The 20,704-nt window shown below is 45.1% G+C and overlaps 1 protein-coding gene across 2 annotated transcripts in view; it reads right to left on the bottom strand.

The window, feature by feature from the left end:
* The window catches only part of TWSG1 (twisted gastrulation BMP signaling modulator 1), a 133,818-nt gene that overhangs the window by 80,922 nt on the left and 32,192 nt on the right, over nucleotides 1-20,704 (bottom strand). For both annotated transcript variants that reach the window (XM_085607329.1, XM_085607328.1), the window contains exon 2: nucleotides 20,046-20,206. In XM_085607329.1, the coding sequence (XP_085463455.1) occupies nucleotides 20,046-20,168 (123 nt within the window). In that variant the 5' untranslated portion in view covers nucleotides 20,169-20,206. The remainder of the gene's footprint in view (nucleotides 1-20,045; nucleotides 20,207-20,704) is intronic.

Raw genomic sequence — 20,704 nt, 5'->3', positions numbered from 1 at the left:
TTAATATCTACCTCTTCCTGCTCCCCTTGTGCACTTTCATAATCTCCTGCCACTAATTTCACCTGTTTGGTTCTGCATCTGTTGCATGCCTTGGCAAAGTGACCTTTCAGTCCGCAATTGGTACATTTCACCTCTCGAGCAGGGCACTTAGGGTCGTTCGCCAGGTGATATGTGCTTCCACATCTGTAACAACGCCCCCAAACTTTAGTTTCCTGCTTTTGACCAACGAATTTTTGACTGTTTCTGCCCCAATTTTGTTTAGAAGTTGGTTTATGGTCTGTCACTTTGCTTACACTTTCACTGGATTTCTTATCCTTTTCCTCACTGAGGATCGCCTTAGCACAGCGTCCTGTAAGCTCGGCCTTGCGAGCAATATCAATTATATTTTGCAAAGGATACTCGCCTTTAGCCCACAAATTGTCCTGGATGTTTTCATTGGACCCTTGCATTACGATCTGGTCGCGTATAAACTCGTCATGCAGTGCTCCGAAACGACAGTTAATGGCAAGATTTTTCAACACAGACACGTAATCGTCTATTGATTCCTCCTTGCCCTGTTTTCTATGAAAAAATTTGTAGCGGTCAACCCCTACGCACACAGTGGGCTTATAATATGTGTTTAGATCGTCTATGGCATTGAGGAAAACATCGCCTTCATTCTCAGCTCTTATCTTTTTATTTATAGAGTTGTAAACCTTAATTCCCCCTGCTCCTAGACTATGCATTAGCATCTTGTATTTCCTTTCTGGCTTTACATCATCATCCTCCTCCAGTGTTGATATGTAATTCAAAAAATACTCCCTCCACTCTTCCCACTTAAGGGTGGGTTCACCTCCCCCACATAAGAATGTCTCAGGTGGAGAAAGATTCCAAATGCAGCCAGAGGCCATGTTGCGGCTGCAGGTACTGAAGGAGAAAGGTTGACTACTGAGTGGTCAGAGGATAGGTAAAGATGCTAAAAAGGTGAGGTTTAAAATGAGGAGGCAATATGAAGGTTGCAGGGTACCTTGAAGTCTTTGCTTATCATTTAGGATCTGCACAGGCACCGCTAACGCGCAGGCTGAAGAGCTGAATGCTGCTCGAAAAGTCAGAAATGCTTTAAACACACAAGCGCCGGCAAGCTTTCACTGTTGCTGCTTGGAAAGTTAGAAACGCTTTAAGCACACAAGCGCCGGTAAGCTTTTACTGTTGTAGTCGCTTTAAAAGTCATAAAAGTACTAGAATTCAGGAGCGCTAGCAGGATTTACCTTTTATCAGCCAGTTCCGCACTCCGATTTGGAATTTTCCTTCAAGCTCCGAACACGCGTAGGAAGACGTGCTCGGTGTTTGCACTAGAACGGAGGAAAAATCAATTTCAAAATGGCCGTCACGTTGCGTGCATAAGCTAGACTGCTGACTCTAACTCCTGTTGTCCTGGAAACGTCATGACGTGATAACGCCGCACATGCGCACAGTTCTCAAGGATGACGCGCTGCTCAGCTGTGACAGTTGGAAACGAACGTTGGTGAATGACAGTTAAGGCCGTTGAAACTGACAATCACTGCTGAGGTGCAAAAGCTGTGAATACGGTTCCAGAATACAAAGAATAGCCAAGTCTTCACACAGTCGTGACAACCAGCTCACCTCACACTTTTCGAAGCATGGAATGCGTGAAGCTCGCAAAGGTTCAATGTCCTTTCTCAGATGTGACGAGTAGACAGTCACTGTAATCACTATCCTTAGGTTCTCATATAGTGGAAATTTAACCAGTTCCACGCTGACACGACGATTATATACGCACCGAAAAATGTACTTTAGCGTCATATACTCCAGGGCACTCCCGATAGAAGACGTATCAAAAGTCTTATAAAGGTGTTCCTTCCGTGGGTTCCCGTGTTGGCACTCGTCGCCAATTTGTAGAAATAAAAGAAGCTGATGTCTTCGTGAAGAACAACTTTATTGTTCCAACCAACACGGAGGCTCCAACAGCGGAGCCGGCAGAACATGTGGTGCGTTGCGTGGTCAGCTGTCAACTGTCAAAACAAACGGCAGCTGATCACGTCAAGGCACGAACGTTCCAGCTGATACGGCGTATCAGCTGGGACAATTAGCAAAGGTGAATACGGTGTCCGCACAGGGACAAATGTAAAACACAACAGAAGGGTGCGTCTTTTGAGAAAGGAAAGCCCTTTCCTGGCTCAGCGCCTCGCGAGTTTCCTGGCTTCTGCGCGCTTGCCATTTGGCCCCATCGCTGCCTCACTCTGCTGGCTTGAACGATGGTGCCCACAGCCGGCACTAGGCTGTGGTGTCTCCACTGGCTCCAGCCGGGGGGGGGGAGGGGGGAGGGGGGGAGGTTCGCGGGTGCAGCTTTGTCCAGACGCCTCGTGTTCTCTCACTCAATTCTTATCTATTTCTTCTGAAGTGGATACTTACCTAGCCAGTGAGGCCCATTGGAGACTGGTGTGCCCTACAGCTGGTTTCCCGTGTCACCACCGCCTTTCTCCGAGGCAGAGAAGAACTGCCTCGGAGAAACGCAGCCTCAGTTTCGGATTCGGGGGCGTGTTTCTTTTTCTCTCCTCTTGCCATTGGCTGGAGGAGAGAAAAACACGCCCTGCGAAAAGCAACGAAAAAACACGCCCCCCGATCCGAAAAGGACGGGGCTTCAATGGAGTGACTGGACCTCTTCTCCAGTGGCTGGCCAGCATTTAAGAGGCCAGCCAATGGAGAACAGGAGAGAAGAGGGGCGGGTGCAAGCCCCTCTTCTCAAAGTCACTCAAACTCATTAAATCTCGGAGCGAGACTGCGCAAGCGCAGCCTTCGCAGCCGAGACCTAAAAAGTGTGGCCTCACAGTGGAGGCCTAAAGCTATTTTCCTGTGTAGTTCCAGCAATGTTTTGTGATTTAATATCTACATCTGGGAAAATGCTAGCAAAGTCCTCCAATGTTATTTCTCTTTTAATTTTCAAATCGGATTTAGTGGATAAATCCAATTTTAATAACTTAAGTGAAAAAGTAACTTTAGAAAAATGTTGTCTGCATGAGCTAGAGCTGGCCCAAAACCAGTTATGCCACATATCACTCATTCAGAGCTAGAATACACATGCTTGGCTGGAATAGTCAACAAACGTGGCACAGAAAACAATGTATTGCCTCTCAGCCCATGATGGGCAGAGGGAATTAACTGCTGACGACTTTGCATGGATTAGCTATCTGGGAAATGGGCAGGAACAATTGGCAGAAGAAAGGACAGCCTTCGCACTCTCTCTTGTATGTACAAATGCATGTGTTTCTATCTTTATTCTACACAGGGAAAACATTTTTCCTTGTGTAGAAAACCATTCCCCCTGCACCATCAGTAGATATGGAGGTAATTTGTTTTCTTTGCCGGAAGGGGTGTTAAACCTGCCAATGGTGGTGTAAAATTCCGGACATTTCTATTGTGAAAAGGGGTCAGAGTGGAGTTTAGCAATGACGGCAAAAATATGGGTTTAGGAGTGTTCCCAAAGTTGGACCTCCCACTTGCTATGCACTGGGTGGGATTCACAGACTTCCCTAAATTCTTGTTGAGAAACCTACTGTAATAAATGCATATCTGTCTGACAAGAATACCTTTTTCAATTCCTGCAAAGGCTTAAAAAAGGTTAACTCTGGTATAACTTAAATATTTATGACTGAATTTAACTGTGTGTAGGACCCTATACACCTACATATAAAGGATAGGTTATGGGCTGTTATGTATTATGGTTCCATATAGGGGGTCTGCAATGTGTTGAAGCTTGCACTTTGCCAGTTCTATACCTTCACAAAGTTGGTCTTTAAAAATATGCAAATTATTTTTTTAAACATTCCCTCTACTACACAGGACCACAATCACACCACTAGGCAAACATGTGTTACTTGTTGCAGTGGGCTGCTTAACTTCCTTTCTCCCATGCTGAAGGTCTAGGGCAGATGGAAGTTGCTCAATATGGAGAAAATAATCTGCTATATTAAAACTAAAAATGAGAATATGGCGGCCAGGTCACGCAGAAACAACTTGAGAATTGTGGGTATGTTGGAGTCCACAAACACAGGTAAACTAGACCACCATATTGAAATGATGCTCACCATGCTCTTTGGGCCCGAGAGCTCCTCACATCTTCTGATAATTAGAAAAGGTACATTATTTGCTAGTGCCCAGCCTGCTGCTAAGCACTCTTGCCCATCCCAACTTTGCTTGCCTATTTTAATTTAAGTGGCAGAGACACAGCCCTCCAGGTGGCCATGGATAAGGTGTTGGAGGGTAAGTTCAATGTCCCCGGTCTGGTTTTTCAGCGTCATGGCACCGGAGACCCAGAAGAAATTTCTACCAGTTAAAAAAAAAAAAAGAAAGAAACTGCAACAGAACAGTCAAGCCCCATAGCACTAGTGGTTGAAATGGCCTACTTTTGTACTACTGCCATCCTTTATTCCTCCTGCATACTAACATGGTGACTTATGTGAGGAGCATCCCTTAAAAACTAGAATATTGAGCATCATCTTATTAGTAGCACAAACATTTGACCAACATACAAGTATATAATGAAGTATCCAGAAAATGCTTTAAGCTCTACCAGAGATATAGAAGGAGCTATATGAATACCAAAACAATACAAACATGTTTATGTCCAATATACAAATAGTGATAATAAGTCATGCTGTGCCACAATGCAAAACATTACAGTGTAGCGTATGTTGCAGCACAAACAACATTTTAATACTTCCTCAAGAGATAAGATACTCTCCGCTGGTTCTATTTCAGAGTATATCACAGCAGAATTCAAAATGTGTGAGGACTGGACCACCATAATCAAATCCAAAAGAGGAGAGGTCTCCTTTCTTGAGAACAGATCAAACTGCATTGTCAGGCAAGAAGTTAATCTCTGCAACCTGGAGTGTCCTACAACCGCCATAACACATTCAGCCCAGTAAGGGTCCACTGAGACCGCTTTTGCAATACAAATCTAGCGTAATAAAAAGATGGACAGGTTCTTAAACTTATTAGACAATTTGTTCAGTGGCCAAGCATTTTGCTGCAAGCTGCAATAGCCACTGAATATACAGAGGTACTGGAGATGCTAAACAGTAGAAGACAAGTAGCCAATGATAGCAGAGTGCCATTGGGAATACTGAGCTGCTAATAATACATAGCTACTAATAATTCTGAGCCACATGCGTAACTCATGCACGGATAAAAATGAGCCACTGATAAGGATATCTGATGATCCTGGCAATTGATGCCACAAAGCAATGCATGAAATTGATCCACTAATGAGAGTCACACATGACCATTAAAACCAGCTACTCATTCAAAGAAGCCACTCATGATGCCAAGTGAATTCTGAGAATGTGTCCCTGCTGAGCACTGTGTTGTATCGCCAAGCTAATCTTAGTCGTACCCAGTAAATTTATTTTGGCCACCATCCACCGCAGGTATACTAGATTACCATTTGAAGTGGGGAAAACAGACAGGAGTCCTGTGAAGCTCCCACAAACGTATCGGCAAGGTATCTACGTTAGGTAGAGACAAGCCTGTGAGTGACAGTATGTATATTTTTTCTGGGTTCCCCTCACTCAGGAGTGAGCACACACAAACCATCTGGACTAGACATATCATAGGCTTTATTTGAAGCCAAACTAGTATAGTACACCTGCAAAACAATGGTACTAAACCCCACAAATATAGTAGGATACAGAAAATGCGTGACTGATCCCAATCTGCATGTGTACATGTGCACCAGATTTTATTTAGGTAGCAAGTATGGCACCTGATCGGGTCTCACTACTTACAAATCCTGTCAGTAGGTGTCCATCCTCATCACCCTCACAATGTTTCTTAGCAATAGAAGCTTCATTATTATATATGCTGGGCCTGATCACCAGCTCTCAATTCTCCTTTTTAACATGCACCAAAAAGAGACAGCTGTCTGGGGTTGTTACTGCCTCAGACTCCAATCTTCTTAACCCAGTCTCCGATTCAGTAATATTCCTTCCTAGTTCTACTCTGAAAGTATGTGTCATCCCAATACAGATTCCAGTCATGGTGACCTCGAAAGCTTCCCAGATTTCACTCACGTTTTCAACCGGTCCTTGATTTGCTTTGAAGAACTGCACTATGGCTTCCCCCAGAGTCACCCTATAGGTTTGCTCAATAACATAGCCAGTTGTAGTCGTCATTTGGGGAGTTTCGGAATCTGGGCTCTCCACTGTATGGAAATTATGAGTGGGCTGTGATCCAAATATGTTTTGCCCATGTATTTCGTTCCCCCCCAAAAAAACTACTACTGTGAGTTGCACACAAATAGGTCTATCCTGGAGTGTAGTGCATGTACATGTTGTAAAAAATAATATTTTCTGCCATTTGGGTGCTCACTCTTCAGGAATCTGTTAACTCCCAATTTCCCATCCAGGACTGAAGCTTGTTTGCGACCTGCCCTGCTTGCAGCTCCCTATATTGGTGGGAAGGACCTGTCCGTGTGAGGGTCAACTATGCAATTAAAAAATCACCCCCAAACAGTAGGGATATCTTGGTCCACCAGGAACTAGGATATTACAGATTCTAAGAACTCAGTTTGCTGCACACTAGGGGCATACACATGTTCACTAAATTTACCGATTGGTCATCAGGTCTACCCCCTATATTGGTGTTATCTACACACGGTTAGTGGCATACTTTTCCATCACTATTTGAACTATAGGGCTAATGCAGATTAAAGTGCCTCTAGCGAATGTAGAGTATGTTGTGTGCCTTCCTCTTCTTGTGTCTATCCTACCCCGGGAGCATGGATACATTACCATGTCCTTCCACTGCTCGCTGTTTTAAGTGGTACTTTTAAGGTGTTGCCTATGCAGCGCGCAAGCGCTGCTTTGGAGTGCCCTCTTGGAATCACTCCGGGCTTTATTGGAGACTCGTGCATGTTCTACACTGTTTCCAATGAGCACTCGTGCATGTACGGCGTTTACCTTGCAGGAGTGAGCAGCGGCGCCATCTGTTTGCAATTATCGCACCTTGCTGCTCGCTCCCGCAAAGTAAAGGCTGTCCATGGACTTCTCCTGGCCGTGCTCCACTTAAATTTCTTTCAGGCCGCAATTTATAAACAGTGAAGCTCGCACGCTGCTGCCTCAGCCGGTGCTCTCCTCGCAGGGCATGGCTGGAGGGCTTCGAGCGGTTACGTAATCCCAGTAGCGCGAGCCTACGTGCGCGGCCTGCAGGCTGCAGCTTAGTTTCTGTTTCTTATGTTTTTGACGATGGCACGGTGGCGGAGCGTCTCTTAGGAGTGGCAGAGGAGACTTTCGACAAACCTGTGCTTCTGAGGTGTGGTTGGGCATCGAGAGCCACCCAGTCAGAATAAAATGTATGTGTAATTTGGCCTGGGGAAATTTACAGTGCTGTCGAAAGGCAGGATGATTAGACACCGGAACAATAGTGCGTCAGATGTTGAATTTGTTCTTGTGAAACGCCGTTTGGTAGTGTGGCGTGATGAGACTTTTAGAGCCAGTCAGCGCAGCGCTGGCCCTTCACTTCAATGAAAAACAGATAGCACAGGCACATATTTCTCCAGCTATCATCCTCCCAACTAAACTGACCGAAGCGGAAACGTCATGGCTGAACAACCAAGGAAGCAGCGCTCCGAAGGTAAGGGCAACACAAATCCTCATAAGCTCCCCTGATTTTATTATTGTCCCGCCCCTCACACCCCTTCTTTCGATCATCCGGAGTATAGTAAATTTTGGACCTGCACTCTCGGTTTAACTTTGTAGAGAATCCGTGCGTCTATTCTTGCTTTACTTGGCGACTAACAGCCTGGTATTCGTGGGCACGCTTTCTGTGCACTTCACGGCATTCACGGGCATATTCATGTGAAATCAAAAGCACGATATGCCATCTTCCAGATATCGAAGCAGCCAAGAGATCTAGAAAGGGAGGTGAAGCTTTCATACTCATTGATCAGGATCACACAATATTGTCAAGAAGTGAAGCTGGGATTTCCTTTGTCCCGGGAGGCAAAGACAGAGCTGCCTTTGGGCGAGGGGCACATTTGAACATGGATTTCAAGTTTGTTTTGTACTCCAGTCATACATTGAGCAAACTTCCTTACTCAAACCACACTCACTGTACACCAGTCGGATGAGGTAGATAGTGCAAGCACACCTTACGGCCAGAGCTGCCGACTTTGGAGCTGAGGAACTAGGTTCGAGCCTCGGCATCTGCTCAGGATATTGTGATTCTGGGCAAATTACATAACATCCCCTTGCCTACCAAAAATTAATGTCTCCTGGTGTAATGTATCTGGTACTCATGTAAAGCGCTCCCTTCGGGTAGAGTTTGCGCTATATAATTCTGCAAAAATAAATGAATAAATTGAAATGCACACACACCACTGTCTAACATCAACTTACGATTTGTAGCCCACTTGTACTGTTTTCATTACCTGCACTTGATATATTATAAAATGTAGAAGCATATTAATTTCATTAATATTTTATATAGTGCTGGCGGCTTTGTGGCGCTATAACAACTATTTACCAGCGCAATCATTTTCATTTTATCAGCGTTGGAAGAAAGCTTATGACCACCTGGAAATGTGTATGCTGTTTTGTCCCTGGCAAGTGCATAGCACACGGTCTGCCATTATTAACCCATAGAGGTGGTCGAGCCAAGGTTAAAATGGAGCCAAGCCAAGGTTCGGGCTTTGTTTGAAAGAGACCGTGCATGAGCCAAGTTAAGGAAATGTTTGTCGTGTAGAATGGTGCAACAAACATCATGTAATAATAAGGGAGCCACTTCAAAATTCCAACCAGCATTGGCATAACCAATATATCTTATTATTATTATTTATTATGGAATTTTGTAAAGCGCATGGTTACGCACCCCGGCGTGTCCCCGCGCTGAGAGGAAAAAACAAGAGGCGAATCAGGGAAAAGGTCATAATAGTGCTGAGCGGTAGAGATGGGTTTTCAGTGCTTTGCGGAATTTGATCTCAGATGGTTCGAGGCGGAGCTCTGCCGGGAGAAGATTCCAGTTTTTAGCCGCAAGAAATCTAAAAGATCTCCCTCCCATTCGAGCTTTCCGAAATTTGGGGACGACAGCTAGTCCAGTGCCCGAGGAGCGAAGCGACCGCTCTGGTCTGTAGGGGGTGATCAGATTGCAAAGGGGAGTCGGTGCCCTACTCATCATAATGCGATGGCATAGACATAGAGCTTTAAAAATGATCCTCTCCCTAATGGGCAGCCAGTGGAGAGTCTTCAGAGTGGCTTTAGATGGCGTACGTCTAGGCAGTCGCAGTACCAAGCGAGCTGTAGCGTTTTGAAGAACTTGGAGACGATTAAGACATTTTGCTGTCACACCTAAATATAAAAGATTGGAGTAGTCAAGTCTAGACGTGACTAGGGCATGAACAAGAGTCTTCCTAGCACTGACTGGGAGCAGATCGAGAGTTTTCCTTAAACTTTTTAGCATGCCGAAGCAGATTCCAACCACCCGGTCAATCTGGGCAGTGAAGGCGAGATCGGAGTCGCATACCACTCCCAGATTTTTTGCCTGAAGACACGGCACAGGGGTAGGTCCCAGACAGTCAGGCCACCAAGCGGACGACCACACACTCGGTGCACCCCCCACCACGAGCACCTCCGTTTTTGACCCATTCAGCTTCAGGCAATTGGTTGACATCCAGGAGGCAAGCTCCTGCATGCATGCTCTGAAGCTGGCTGCCGACACATCCGGTGCTCGTGACAGCGAAATGACGAGCTGTGTGTCGTCAGCATAGGTCACTAACTGGAGGTCGTGACTTTCCACTATGGTGGCAATCGGAGAGACATACAGGTTAAACAAGGTGGGGCTCAGGGCAGAGCCCTGTGGAACCCCTTGATTAAGAGGGAACCTGCGAGAATAGTGTTCTCCCTGTCTTACCTGAAAACCCCTGTCAGTGAGAAAGGACTGGATCCATCTAAGTGCACAACCCGTAACTCCACCTTTATTAAGACACTGTAGCAAGATGGAGTGTGCTACAGTGTCAAAGGCTGCACTAAGGTCCAATAAGACGAGGGCCATGGTATGTCCCTCATCAGCGCCTTTCCTGATGGTTTCAGTGGCCAAGAGTAGCGCAAGCTCAGTAGAGTGGTGGGCACGAAAGCCGAACTGTGTAGTGTGGAGCAGGTTGACTTTCTCCACATATGCCATCAGTTGAAGATTGGCTACCTTTTCTGCCACTTTAGCCATATATGGGAGGAGAGAGATGGGTCGGAGATTATCCATCCTATCCCAACTGAGATTGGGCTTCTTTTGGAGTGGAAGAACTACCGCCTCTTTCCAACTCTGAGGTACATTTCCGGAACTGAAAGAGAGATCTAGAACATCCCTAATATAAGGCTCGAGGATCTCTATACTCTCTGCTAGGAGTTTAGGAGATGCAGGGTCTCGAGGGGACCCTGATGTGATCGAGCGACAGATCCGCTGTAATTCATTCGGGGGAGGGACAAGGAAATCAGTTAGGCTGTTCTTATCAATGTCTGTTGGTTTGCTCCCAAAGAGAGCTGCTGCTATTTCAGTCCTTCCTGAGAATGAAGAGTAGATGGTAGCTACTTTGTCTGAAAAGAAGGCAGCAATACGATTGCAGGTGTCTACAGATACCAATGACGGGTCCATCGAGGCACCGCAGACAGCAATTTCCTTGTAGATTTTGAAAAGCTCCTTGGTGGAGTTATGCGTAATATGGCCTAATATAGAAACCCAGCTTTTTTCCAGAACCTCTTGCACAAAATCCAATCCATGGGAGACTCTGCAATACTCTGGGGTGGGGATTTCAATCTCACGCTTTCCCCCCACATGGACAGAGAGGGAGTGGCGCACGTTCATCACCCGTAAGCATCAGCGCTCCTACATGGTATTATACAAGACTATGACCTCTCAGACCCTTGGCGAGCTCTCAACCCGGGGGTGCGGGAGAGTACCTACATCACACACCATAGACAAGCCTGGTCCAGAATAGATTTTTGGCTTTTGACTAGAGATTTGCAGACCAGAGTACAGACTGCTGGCCACCACGCTAGGATGTTGTCGGACCATGCCCCGGTGGCCCTAACACTACCAATCCCGCAGCCTTATCGACAGCCTTTCTCCTGGCGCCTCCCTCCTAATGCTCTATTCGACTCAGCTTTTTTTGTGAAAGCATTAGAATGCATATACAAGATTACTTTGACCATAATACCGGGTCGGTGACGACCATGGGTAGTCTAAGGGAGGCGTTTAAAGTAGTGATCCGTGGACATTGTATTGCAGAACAATCATGGGTTCTTCGTGACATTAGAAATACTCTAAGCCAAATTGAAAATGAACTACACGCACTGGAAACACAATACTGCATAACACCGACACCCTCTCTATTAGCTACGATGAGCAACACCCTCACGTCCTTTCAGGAAGAAGCCGAGCAGGAAGTCAAATTCCTATACAAACTGGCCACAGCACGCAGATACGGTGAATGGGACAGACCGAGCAAAACACTGGCCACTCTCCTACGAGGGCCCAGAGGGTTTCCCTTCATTACGGAATTGTGCACCACGGAAGGGGAGATAATTCGTTCTCCACCAGCAGTCCTGTCCACGATGCGCAGTTTTTATGCACAACTGTATAAATCTGAAATAGGCCCGACAGAGGACCTACTGAATGACTACTTAGATTCAATAGCATTGGTTTGGTTCGAAAGAGCCAATAGAGAGTACATGGAACTGCCTTTTACGGTGGAAGACATCAAACAGGTCATTGGAGGTATCCTGGCAGACAAAGCCCCTGGCCCAGATGGCCTGACGGCTAAGTTCTATGAAGAATATGCAGATATCCTAGATCCTCGCCTTTTAGCGGTATATTACGAAGCCATGGAGGTGGGTTATCTACCCCCCTCACTGAGAGAAGCTATTGTAATAACAGTTTTGAAACCGGACAAAGACCCAACCCAATGAGATTCATATTGCTTAATTTCATTAATACATATAGATGCAAAAATCTACGCAAATCTTTTAGCCACCAGAATGCAACCTCTGCTGACTCGAAAAATGTCACCAGACCAGTCCGGTTATATACCAGGACGGTCTACGTCCCACAATCTCAGGACAATATTTGCATTAATGGATTACCTAGACCCACATTTCCAGGCCATCGCAGCTCTACTCGACGCCACTAAGACGTTCGACTCCTTGGAGTGGATCTTCCTTTTTCCGCTGCTACGCCGCATAGGGCTCAGTCCCCTTTTTATTCAACAGATACAACTATTATATAAGATGCCCATAGCGCGCGTGCGTGTTAACGGGTTGGTCTCTGAGCCATTTGCTATAACCAGAGAACAAGACAGGGGTGCCCCCTTCTTTTTGCGATTGCAACAGAGTCACTGACCGCGCGCATCAGGCAACACCATGCACATCGCAGTATAGGGTTTACATTGCGTGGGTTATCAATCTCACTATACGCAGATGATATTACACTATATATGACTGACCCTAGTGAAAACTTGGCACCCATGACAAGAGAATTGATTCGATATGGAGAGCTCTTGGAACAAATCTGTCATTTTCCCCTTGACCTCTGGCACTCGACCCTTCGACACAGAGTACCCAATCATCTGGGCGACAGATCCAACACGCTATCTGGGAATTTGGCTGTGCAAGGATCTCCATGAATTGTGGTCCGAGAACTACGGCAGGGCAATTGACTGGATCAAGGACAGGGTGGCCCAATGGAAAACGCTACCCCTCTCAATGATGGAACGCATTGCACTGACCAAAATGGTCATTTAATCCAAGCTACTGTACCCGTTTGTAAACCTCCCAATCCCCCTCACAACACACTTCTTCAAGACGCTTCGCTCCCTCATGATCGAACTAATATGGGTGGGGAAACAGCCTCGGTTAGCATGGGAGACTCTCACCCTACCCCTCTCCCAAGGAGGGCTGGCGGCACCAGATCTTATATTGTATGCTTATAGCACGCATGCCCATTTCCTATACTATTGGGTACACCCTACGTCTTTTAACCACATGTAGCCATAGAAATGATAGAGTGGCTCCCCTGCCACTTGCTTCCGGCATTTTTCAACCCTATAAAAGACCCCGAGATGAGGTTAATTCAGCGGAGGCGCAATGTTGGGCCTGGACAGGGCTGCAAAAAAGAGCAAAACTAGACAAGCTGTACGCCCCCCTCGATGCAAATAGCGACTCACCCACATATACCCCCGCTGGCGGATCGCAGAGCACGCGTAAGAGCGACACAACTTTGTAAGGGCGCAGACCTCTTTCCAGCAGACAATTTCTTAAATGTGCAGCAGATGTGTGGACAGACGCTCCCCACAGCGGCCGACTTGCTTTTGTATTACCAGCTACGCTCTTCATGTAGAAGTGAGTTTACCACGTTCCCACACCTTCCCCAAACACTGGCTGCCCTAGAAAACGTACATGCGATTGAGCATGGCCGTAAACTAATCACCCGCATATATAATACCACGCAGCGTGAATCCCCAATCATTATTCCTGAGGCTAAAGTGGGATGGGAGACGGAGATAGGTACAAACATCTCAGACGACCAATGGCGCTTAGTTTGCGGACAGCTGAAACTATTGTCCTCCAATTATCGGTTAAGACTGATATATTTCAAATTTATACACCGCCTATATCGCACTTCGGCACAACTGCATCGAATGGGCCTGGCTTGTGATGATCGCTGCTGGCAGTGTGGAGACATACAGGCCAGCTTCTTACATGTAGCATGGCATTGTCGGCTGGTGGCTAACTTCTGGGTACGAGTGATACAACACATACAGACCATTATAGGACACGCGCTACATTGCAAGCCGCTGGCGGCGTTGCTGGGGCACAACACTGGCATTCCACCCAAACGTAGAAGGTTGACGGCCGTGCTGTTAATACTGGCAAAGCTCAATTCGCTATACATTGGGGAGCAGCCCGGCCGCCAACCACAACAGACTGGATCACTAGTGTTACACACTGTAAAAGGCAACATGAGACATATTGGGAACAGCTACCTGGGCGATCCCGCCCGAGAGACTTCTGGGAGACATTTGTAAACTGGCTCAGTACGGTGCATGGCGATGACCTTTAATATGTACGCCAGATGTCCTTGCATTCCCCCTACCACTGAATTTTTAAGACCCTATAGAACATTACTACACTGATTACTACACTGAAGTCTGGACACGGAGCAATACGGATTGAGTACTGCTGTTTTACTGTAGTTTACTGTTGCGGCTCTTCACGGCTTTAAGCGGCATACGACACGGCTGATCCAGAGGCCTCTGGCCCACAGACTGAACACTCTGTACTGATTGTCTTGCTGAATGTAACTGTTAATTTTTTTTTTTTATATTGCAAATGCCAATAAAAAACAAATAATAATAAACAACCTTTGTTCTGCTCATCTCTATGAGCAGCGCCATCATGTGGCAGACTGTCATAGGTGTGGTGTTGACAATTAACCGGCTCAAATTAAGCACTGTTATAGGATCCACAGGGGTGGACAGGTATAAGGGAGATGCAGGGCTGCAAACCATCTGCAAATCATGTGTTGGATGCCAGTACCCGATGTTTGCTTTTTAGCCAAAAGCATTTTGAATACTGGAACTTGTAGATTCATAACTGGAATAAGAAAAATCGGGACTACAGGTCCCAGCTAGCAAATCCCAGCAGTGTGCATCCCAGCATGCAGAGGGCTGCTGGCTAAAAAGTAAAAACCGGCTGCTAATGCCACATGGCAGGTGTCTACTGGTAGATCTGGGCAGACAGAAACAACCATTGGCAAAGCCAATTGATCTAACCTTTGAGATCTATTGTCTGTGCCAATAGTTTTTATCCAGGCTGCACAGCATTGAGTATGCTGTGCAACAAGTCTAAGAACCACTAGAAAAGCCAACTGGTCCGAAAGACGAAACCTATTGGCTTGGAGAATACTTGCTTCTTTTTTGTAAAGCACTCCACAAGAGTGCATTTGTTTTCCAGCTGTCTCCTGCATGCACTTAGCCACCATCTGCCATGCTCATGTTTCTCTCTTACCCTTTTGTATCCCCTCCACCCACTTCTGTGATGGCATCACCCATGTGTTCTTCTCCCTGCCACATATATTTCTTAGCCGTGTGCTTCCCCCCTGCTCCAAACTGCTTTCTCCCAGTTTGCTACCCTCCCCACTTTCTCCAACACGCTTCACTCCAGCCACACGCCCCTGTCGCTTTCCTTCACCCTCCATGATTCCGCGCCCGCCCTGTATTGCTTCTGTCCCAGAACTGTTTCCTCCACAGGCAAACTACTTTCTTTTTTTATTTACTGATTCCACTTCAATTACTAAACAAAAGGAAAGAAACTCTTGCATCATTGTGTAGTCACACAGGTGCTTGGCCTGCACAAGTACACAATGATGCATAAGCTTTTTTCTATTTTAGCCATGCTGCACAGCAATGGGAATGCTGTGCAGCATGGCTAAAAGAGGAAAAAAGTTTATGCATAATGTGCTGTGCAGACCTGGGAGGGCGTGAACTCAGGCCCACCCACTTCTTCCCCGCTAAAAACTATTGCCTTGTTAGGTCTCGCGTACGCAGCGCGCATGCGCTGCATAGGAGGACCTTTAGCCGTCGTTCTGCTGTTTTTCGAAGCATATACTCGTACTTGTGGCGGCATACACCTTGCGGGTATGTGCTTCAAAAAACAGGAGACTGCTCTCCCCAGCACGCGCGCGTGCACCACTCGCGGGCTCACCTCCTGCTCCCCCTCTCACAATTAACTTGCGGGGCCACGCTGGTGTTTCAGCGCTTGTTTTATTGGGATCTGTGGAAGCAATACAAAAATGTGCCTGAAATGTCCTGTGCGCTTTCAGTTTAACCTATGCCTGTCAATTAATCTAGTGTATCCTTTCATTCCGCAGGAGGCTGACTGTTTTAGCCATACCCAATCAGAGGACTGCTTTGCACCGTACTCCTAAAATACTCCATTTGGTCATCATCACTTAGAAGTTGGTCAGCTGCTGTCATTTTTAGGTCTCGGCTCTAAGACGGCGTGCATGCGCTGTCTCGAACCGAGATCTGGCGTATCTACATCGTGGGCTTCTGCCCCCCCCCACCCCCATTGTCTTGCCATTGGCTGCAACCATCGTTGCCCATTTCGCGGGCATCCTATTTGATGAGGGCATGCCTCTTCTGTTTTAGACCTGCCAGTGCGACTGCCTGAGCTACTGTTAAACATACACAGTGCGTAAGTAACTGGAGCTAAATGCTCTAGACAGGGACTGCACTACCCTTATGAACTCAAGAATGAGTATATAACAAATTAAACAGAACAAGTGAGATGCTTTAAGTACCTAAGAATGATAAACACAATAGAGACAAATGTGTACAACTAGTTTGTCAGAAAACATACACAAATATGAAAAATGGATCAAGACTTCTTCTTGTTGAAGTGTTATTTAATCACACTCCTTTCGAAATCCAAAGTGTAAAGTTCATAATGCGATAATCCAAATCAAATGCAGAATCATGTAACAGAGCTCAATTTTCCCAATGCATTTCGGGCGAATTTTTCGCCCTTCTTCAGGGATGTCTATAAACAAAATTAAATATGTGAATTCAGTAATTGGAATGGACTAGTAACAAAGTTGAGAGTGGAAGGGCTCAATGCCACCGAAGAATGTTAAGTGAAATCAGCAGGTTGGAAGTTCAAACCACATCACCAATGATAATGAAAAAGCTGCTGAGAATGAGAGGAGAGGGAGCGGGTTGTCAGATGCAAAAGAGCAGAAAGTTAGAGATCTGTGAATTATATCACTTTTTTACTTTCCACACAAGATTTTTGTGTGTGAGTCTGGTGTATCATGGGATTATGGTGCGAGGCCTGCTGTGCTAGATGGCACGTTGTGCATGGTCTTCTGTTATAGTTCTATAGTTGTACACAGGCAGCCATTGTGTGTGGGATTCATCTCACCCCTTCCCTCCAGTTACTCCTCTCTCCCTCTCTGTCACATCTTCCCTCCCAGACCAGTCTGCCTCTCTCACTCCTGATCTCACGCCCCTTCACTCCCTGTCTCACTGCACTACGATAAAAAACAAGCATTGGCATAGCCAATAGGTCTCGCTTTTGGGACCTTATAAGTATTTAGTTATGCAGCACAATATCCTTGGTGCAACATTAACTGTTGCATGGTTAAACACTTATAAGGTCCCAAAGGTGAGACCTATTGGCTATGCCAATGCTTGTTTTTTTTACATTCACTGGCCAGATTGGTAGAGTTGCTGCCTCTCGTTTCCATCATTTGAGGAGAAGTAGAAAAATCATTCCCTTGCTGTCACTTTATGCTAGTAGAACAGTGGTTTAGGCGTGAATATATTTTGCCTAGATTACAAAAATTAACAGCATCTTGGCATCCGTACCCATTTACAATGTGTTCAAAACTTTGCCACCAGTCCCATTCTCAGTCACTCTCTCACAACTCTTGTTGGAGTCCATCTGAAGAATCTTCACTTCCTCAACAGCAAACGTTACATTTATAAGGCACTTTTCTTGTTTACTGGGGCCTTAAAATCACATGGTCGATCTATCAGAAGTAGAGGTTCCTTCGAGATCATCCCTCGTGTAATTACACTACATTATGGAAAATTCACTTGTGACCTATGTTTTAGGTGAACCTTCCTTGTTGCCACTCCCTCCCTTTCCTAGCAGCCTACAATACACGAATTCCCTTAGGCTCCCTATCTGGAAAATTTCAGACTAACTTCTCTGCAAAAGATTAAGAACCTGGCTGTTTCAGTTGGCCTCATAAATCTCCTCTTCCTTTCATTCCTATTAATTTGCACCATGGCAACATTTTGGGTATCAGTCACACAATATACAGCTTATCTATGCAACATAATATTATGCAGAATGGAGATAAATGAATTTCACCTATATCTTTTGTGACACAGGTGTCCGCTCTACTTTGGAGCTAAACATAGGATTTCGTCTGCGAAGTGGCACAAGTCATAAGCATTGCTCCAAGTAATAAATCTACCATGTACTTGAAACTATCCTGCCCTCTTCTCCCTTTTTGGGCTTCCTCCGATCTTTGAGCCTGGTACAAATATCCGTAAGGGCCCATCGCTAGTCCAGTCCTGAAAGCATACACATAAGCAGAATGTACATTTATGTAGCATAAGCAACATGTGCATTAGGCACATGCCTGGAACGTATAGAAGAATAGTGGGTGGTCCCATGGTAGAGGCGGAGGAGTGGTCCTGGAAATTCAATGCAAATAAGTCAAACACCGACAGTAACAATTTCGTACCTACAACCATTTTGCTTTCCATTTAACACTATTATCTTCACATACGTTACACATGAGCGGTCAACGCCTAAGAAGTAAGCAGAGCGAAAATAGAGGAGACACTGCAAGTACAGCGTGATATTGAATGAAAATGCATTATAAAAACAACTCTGCAGTTGTGTAGTGTGCGTTCTCACATGCTTATGGAAATAGCAAGTATTAGCAAGATACAATATACATTTTTGCACACATATTCTGCATGCATTTCAACCTCTTTGGCAAACATATTTACTAGTGCCCACAAGAAGGTGGGAAACTGCATTGCTACATCTTGTATGCATTATATATCTATCACTGTAAATTCACCAGTATATATATATATATATATATATTTTTTTTTTTTTTAGATATATGGCTTTCCCCAATAGACAGACACACAGAGCCACTAGATGGTTCAGGGATATACGTGTGGGGGGGGGGGGGGGTTGTGTGTGTGTAGCAGTGTGTATTGTCCTGCCAAGTAAACACAAAAGAATAGTGCTGCTTGTGCCTATGCCACCAGAAATTCACTCTAAAAGAACTGTACCCTAAAATCACAATCTCTTAAGTCTCCAAAATACTTTAAAAATAGACCACAGAACATATCTAAGACAACCATGGGAGATATAATGGGGTCCCCATCATGCACAGGAGAAGATGGGGAATTCCACTGCTCATCCACCTTAGTGATCTATGTCAGAACACAAAAGTATTATGAGGGCACAGCTCCACTTACTCAGCTATCCAGTTATTCCATTGGTGTGCACTGGAGTTCTGTCAGAAGCTTACAAAGGAATGTATAAGTGGGAATTGGCTTTGATTAGGTCTACTTGAGCCATAACAGGGAAGCTCTTTCTACATTCATGGTTACTTTTCAGCAGTTGTGATGAATTTACCTATCTAAACTCTACTTATTAAGCCAGCCAGGTACTTCTACCCCAAAGAAAAAAAAAATTGGGGGGAGTACAGTAACCTTATCAATTATTCCTAGGTAATTCTGTAACTTCTAAGGAAAGGTCATTATGCTTCTGACCAGGGACAACTTACAAGAATGAAATGGAAGAGAAAATCTACGCGTTAACCTCCATTTTTCAAAGTACCTAGAACAGAATGTACTACTCAATGTAGTCAAAGGCTTTCTGAATGTCAAGCGTTGGAGCGGTTGCTAATAAATTATGGATATATTTTGTGGCAATGCCAAACCCCCATGTTAGAATAGATCAGTTATGCACCACTTTGGGAGATCCTGTACAACTCCAATGACCATTATCTTCTATTAGAACTTTAAAAGGTACATCATTTGCGTCCATGAGTGAAGTGTTCCGCTTACAGCACAATAAACTGATGGCATTTGTTTGCACCCATCTGCACTGATCTACACAGTGCTCCAATCTGGAGCTCAACAACTGAAGAAATAGTAATCTCCTCACACGCTTTTTTCCACACATTATTAAAGAAACTATAAATGTTGTTTCATGCTCCTTAAAACACAATCCAGTTGAAAATGCAGTTCAGGGTGCCCAAGTACTCTCTCAACAAAGAAATGATTTCATGGTTATGGGGCGAGGGACACAAACATTCCTGGAGAACAGTATGATGTGTTACTGAAGCAGAGATGCACAGCTTTTAAATAAAATTACAGAGGGTGTTTTTACACTATATTGAAAACCACATTGTCGTCGTTAATTTATAGCAAGACCAGCAAACAATATAGACCACAAGCCTACCTGAATGAGGCACTTGCTTACGTCACTAGCACAAAGAGCTTTGTTGCAGCCCAGTGTTGGCAAGATCCAAGTGCAGCACAGCAGGACAGCAGTTGTAGGGAGCAGAAAGTAGAGTGACCTCATGATCTATCGCCCTGGTCAACTTGACCAACTTTCAACAGCTGAAATAGAAAATTGAGATAAAATTAAATGGAATCGGACTACTTCAGGCCTCTTGATGCTTTCTCCAACTAGGTCAGATGTTTTGGTACTTTAACCTACTAGGAGAAGCTCTAGGACTCTTGGAGGTCTTCAGGTTGGCCCTGCATACTACTACAAATGTTTCTGTAAAGTTGGCCACATTTGACCAAAATTATTTTAAAAAACAGACTTCTATGATTTCTGACCAGATAGTTATCTGTCAGATACACGATTTAGATCCAATTTAATTGCAGGAAAATATGTATTCCTTACAACAATAAACATTACACTGTCAATCCTGCAGTAAACACCTACAAAGTGGATTTTTGCAAAAGGAGTCCATAATTTAAAATTTTAAAAAAAGGGGGGGGCGGGGTGTTTCTCAGATGCCCATCACTGGTGCTGCAGAATGAAGGGATTGTCAAATACTAAGGCTGCCTATTCTGGACTCCATTTTATGCCTCTTTCTTCTACCACCC

Source organism: Triturus cristatus, chromosome 5_2 (genome assembly GCF_964204655.1).
Source record: "Triturus cristatus chromosome 5_2, aTriCri1.1, whole genome shotgun sequence".
NCBI lineage: Eukaryota > Metazoa > Chordata > Amphibia > Caudata > Salamandridae > Triturus > Triturus cristatus.
This window is presented reverse-complemented; position numbering and strand designations above follow the sequence as displayed.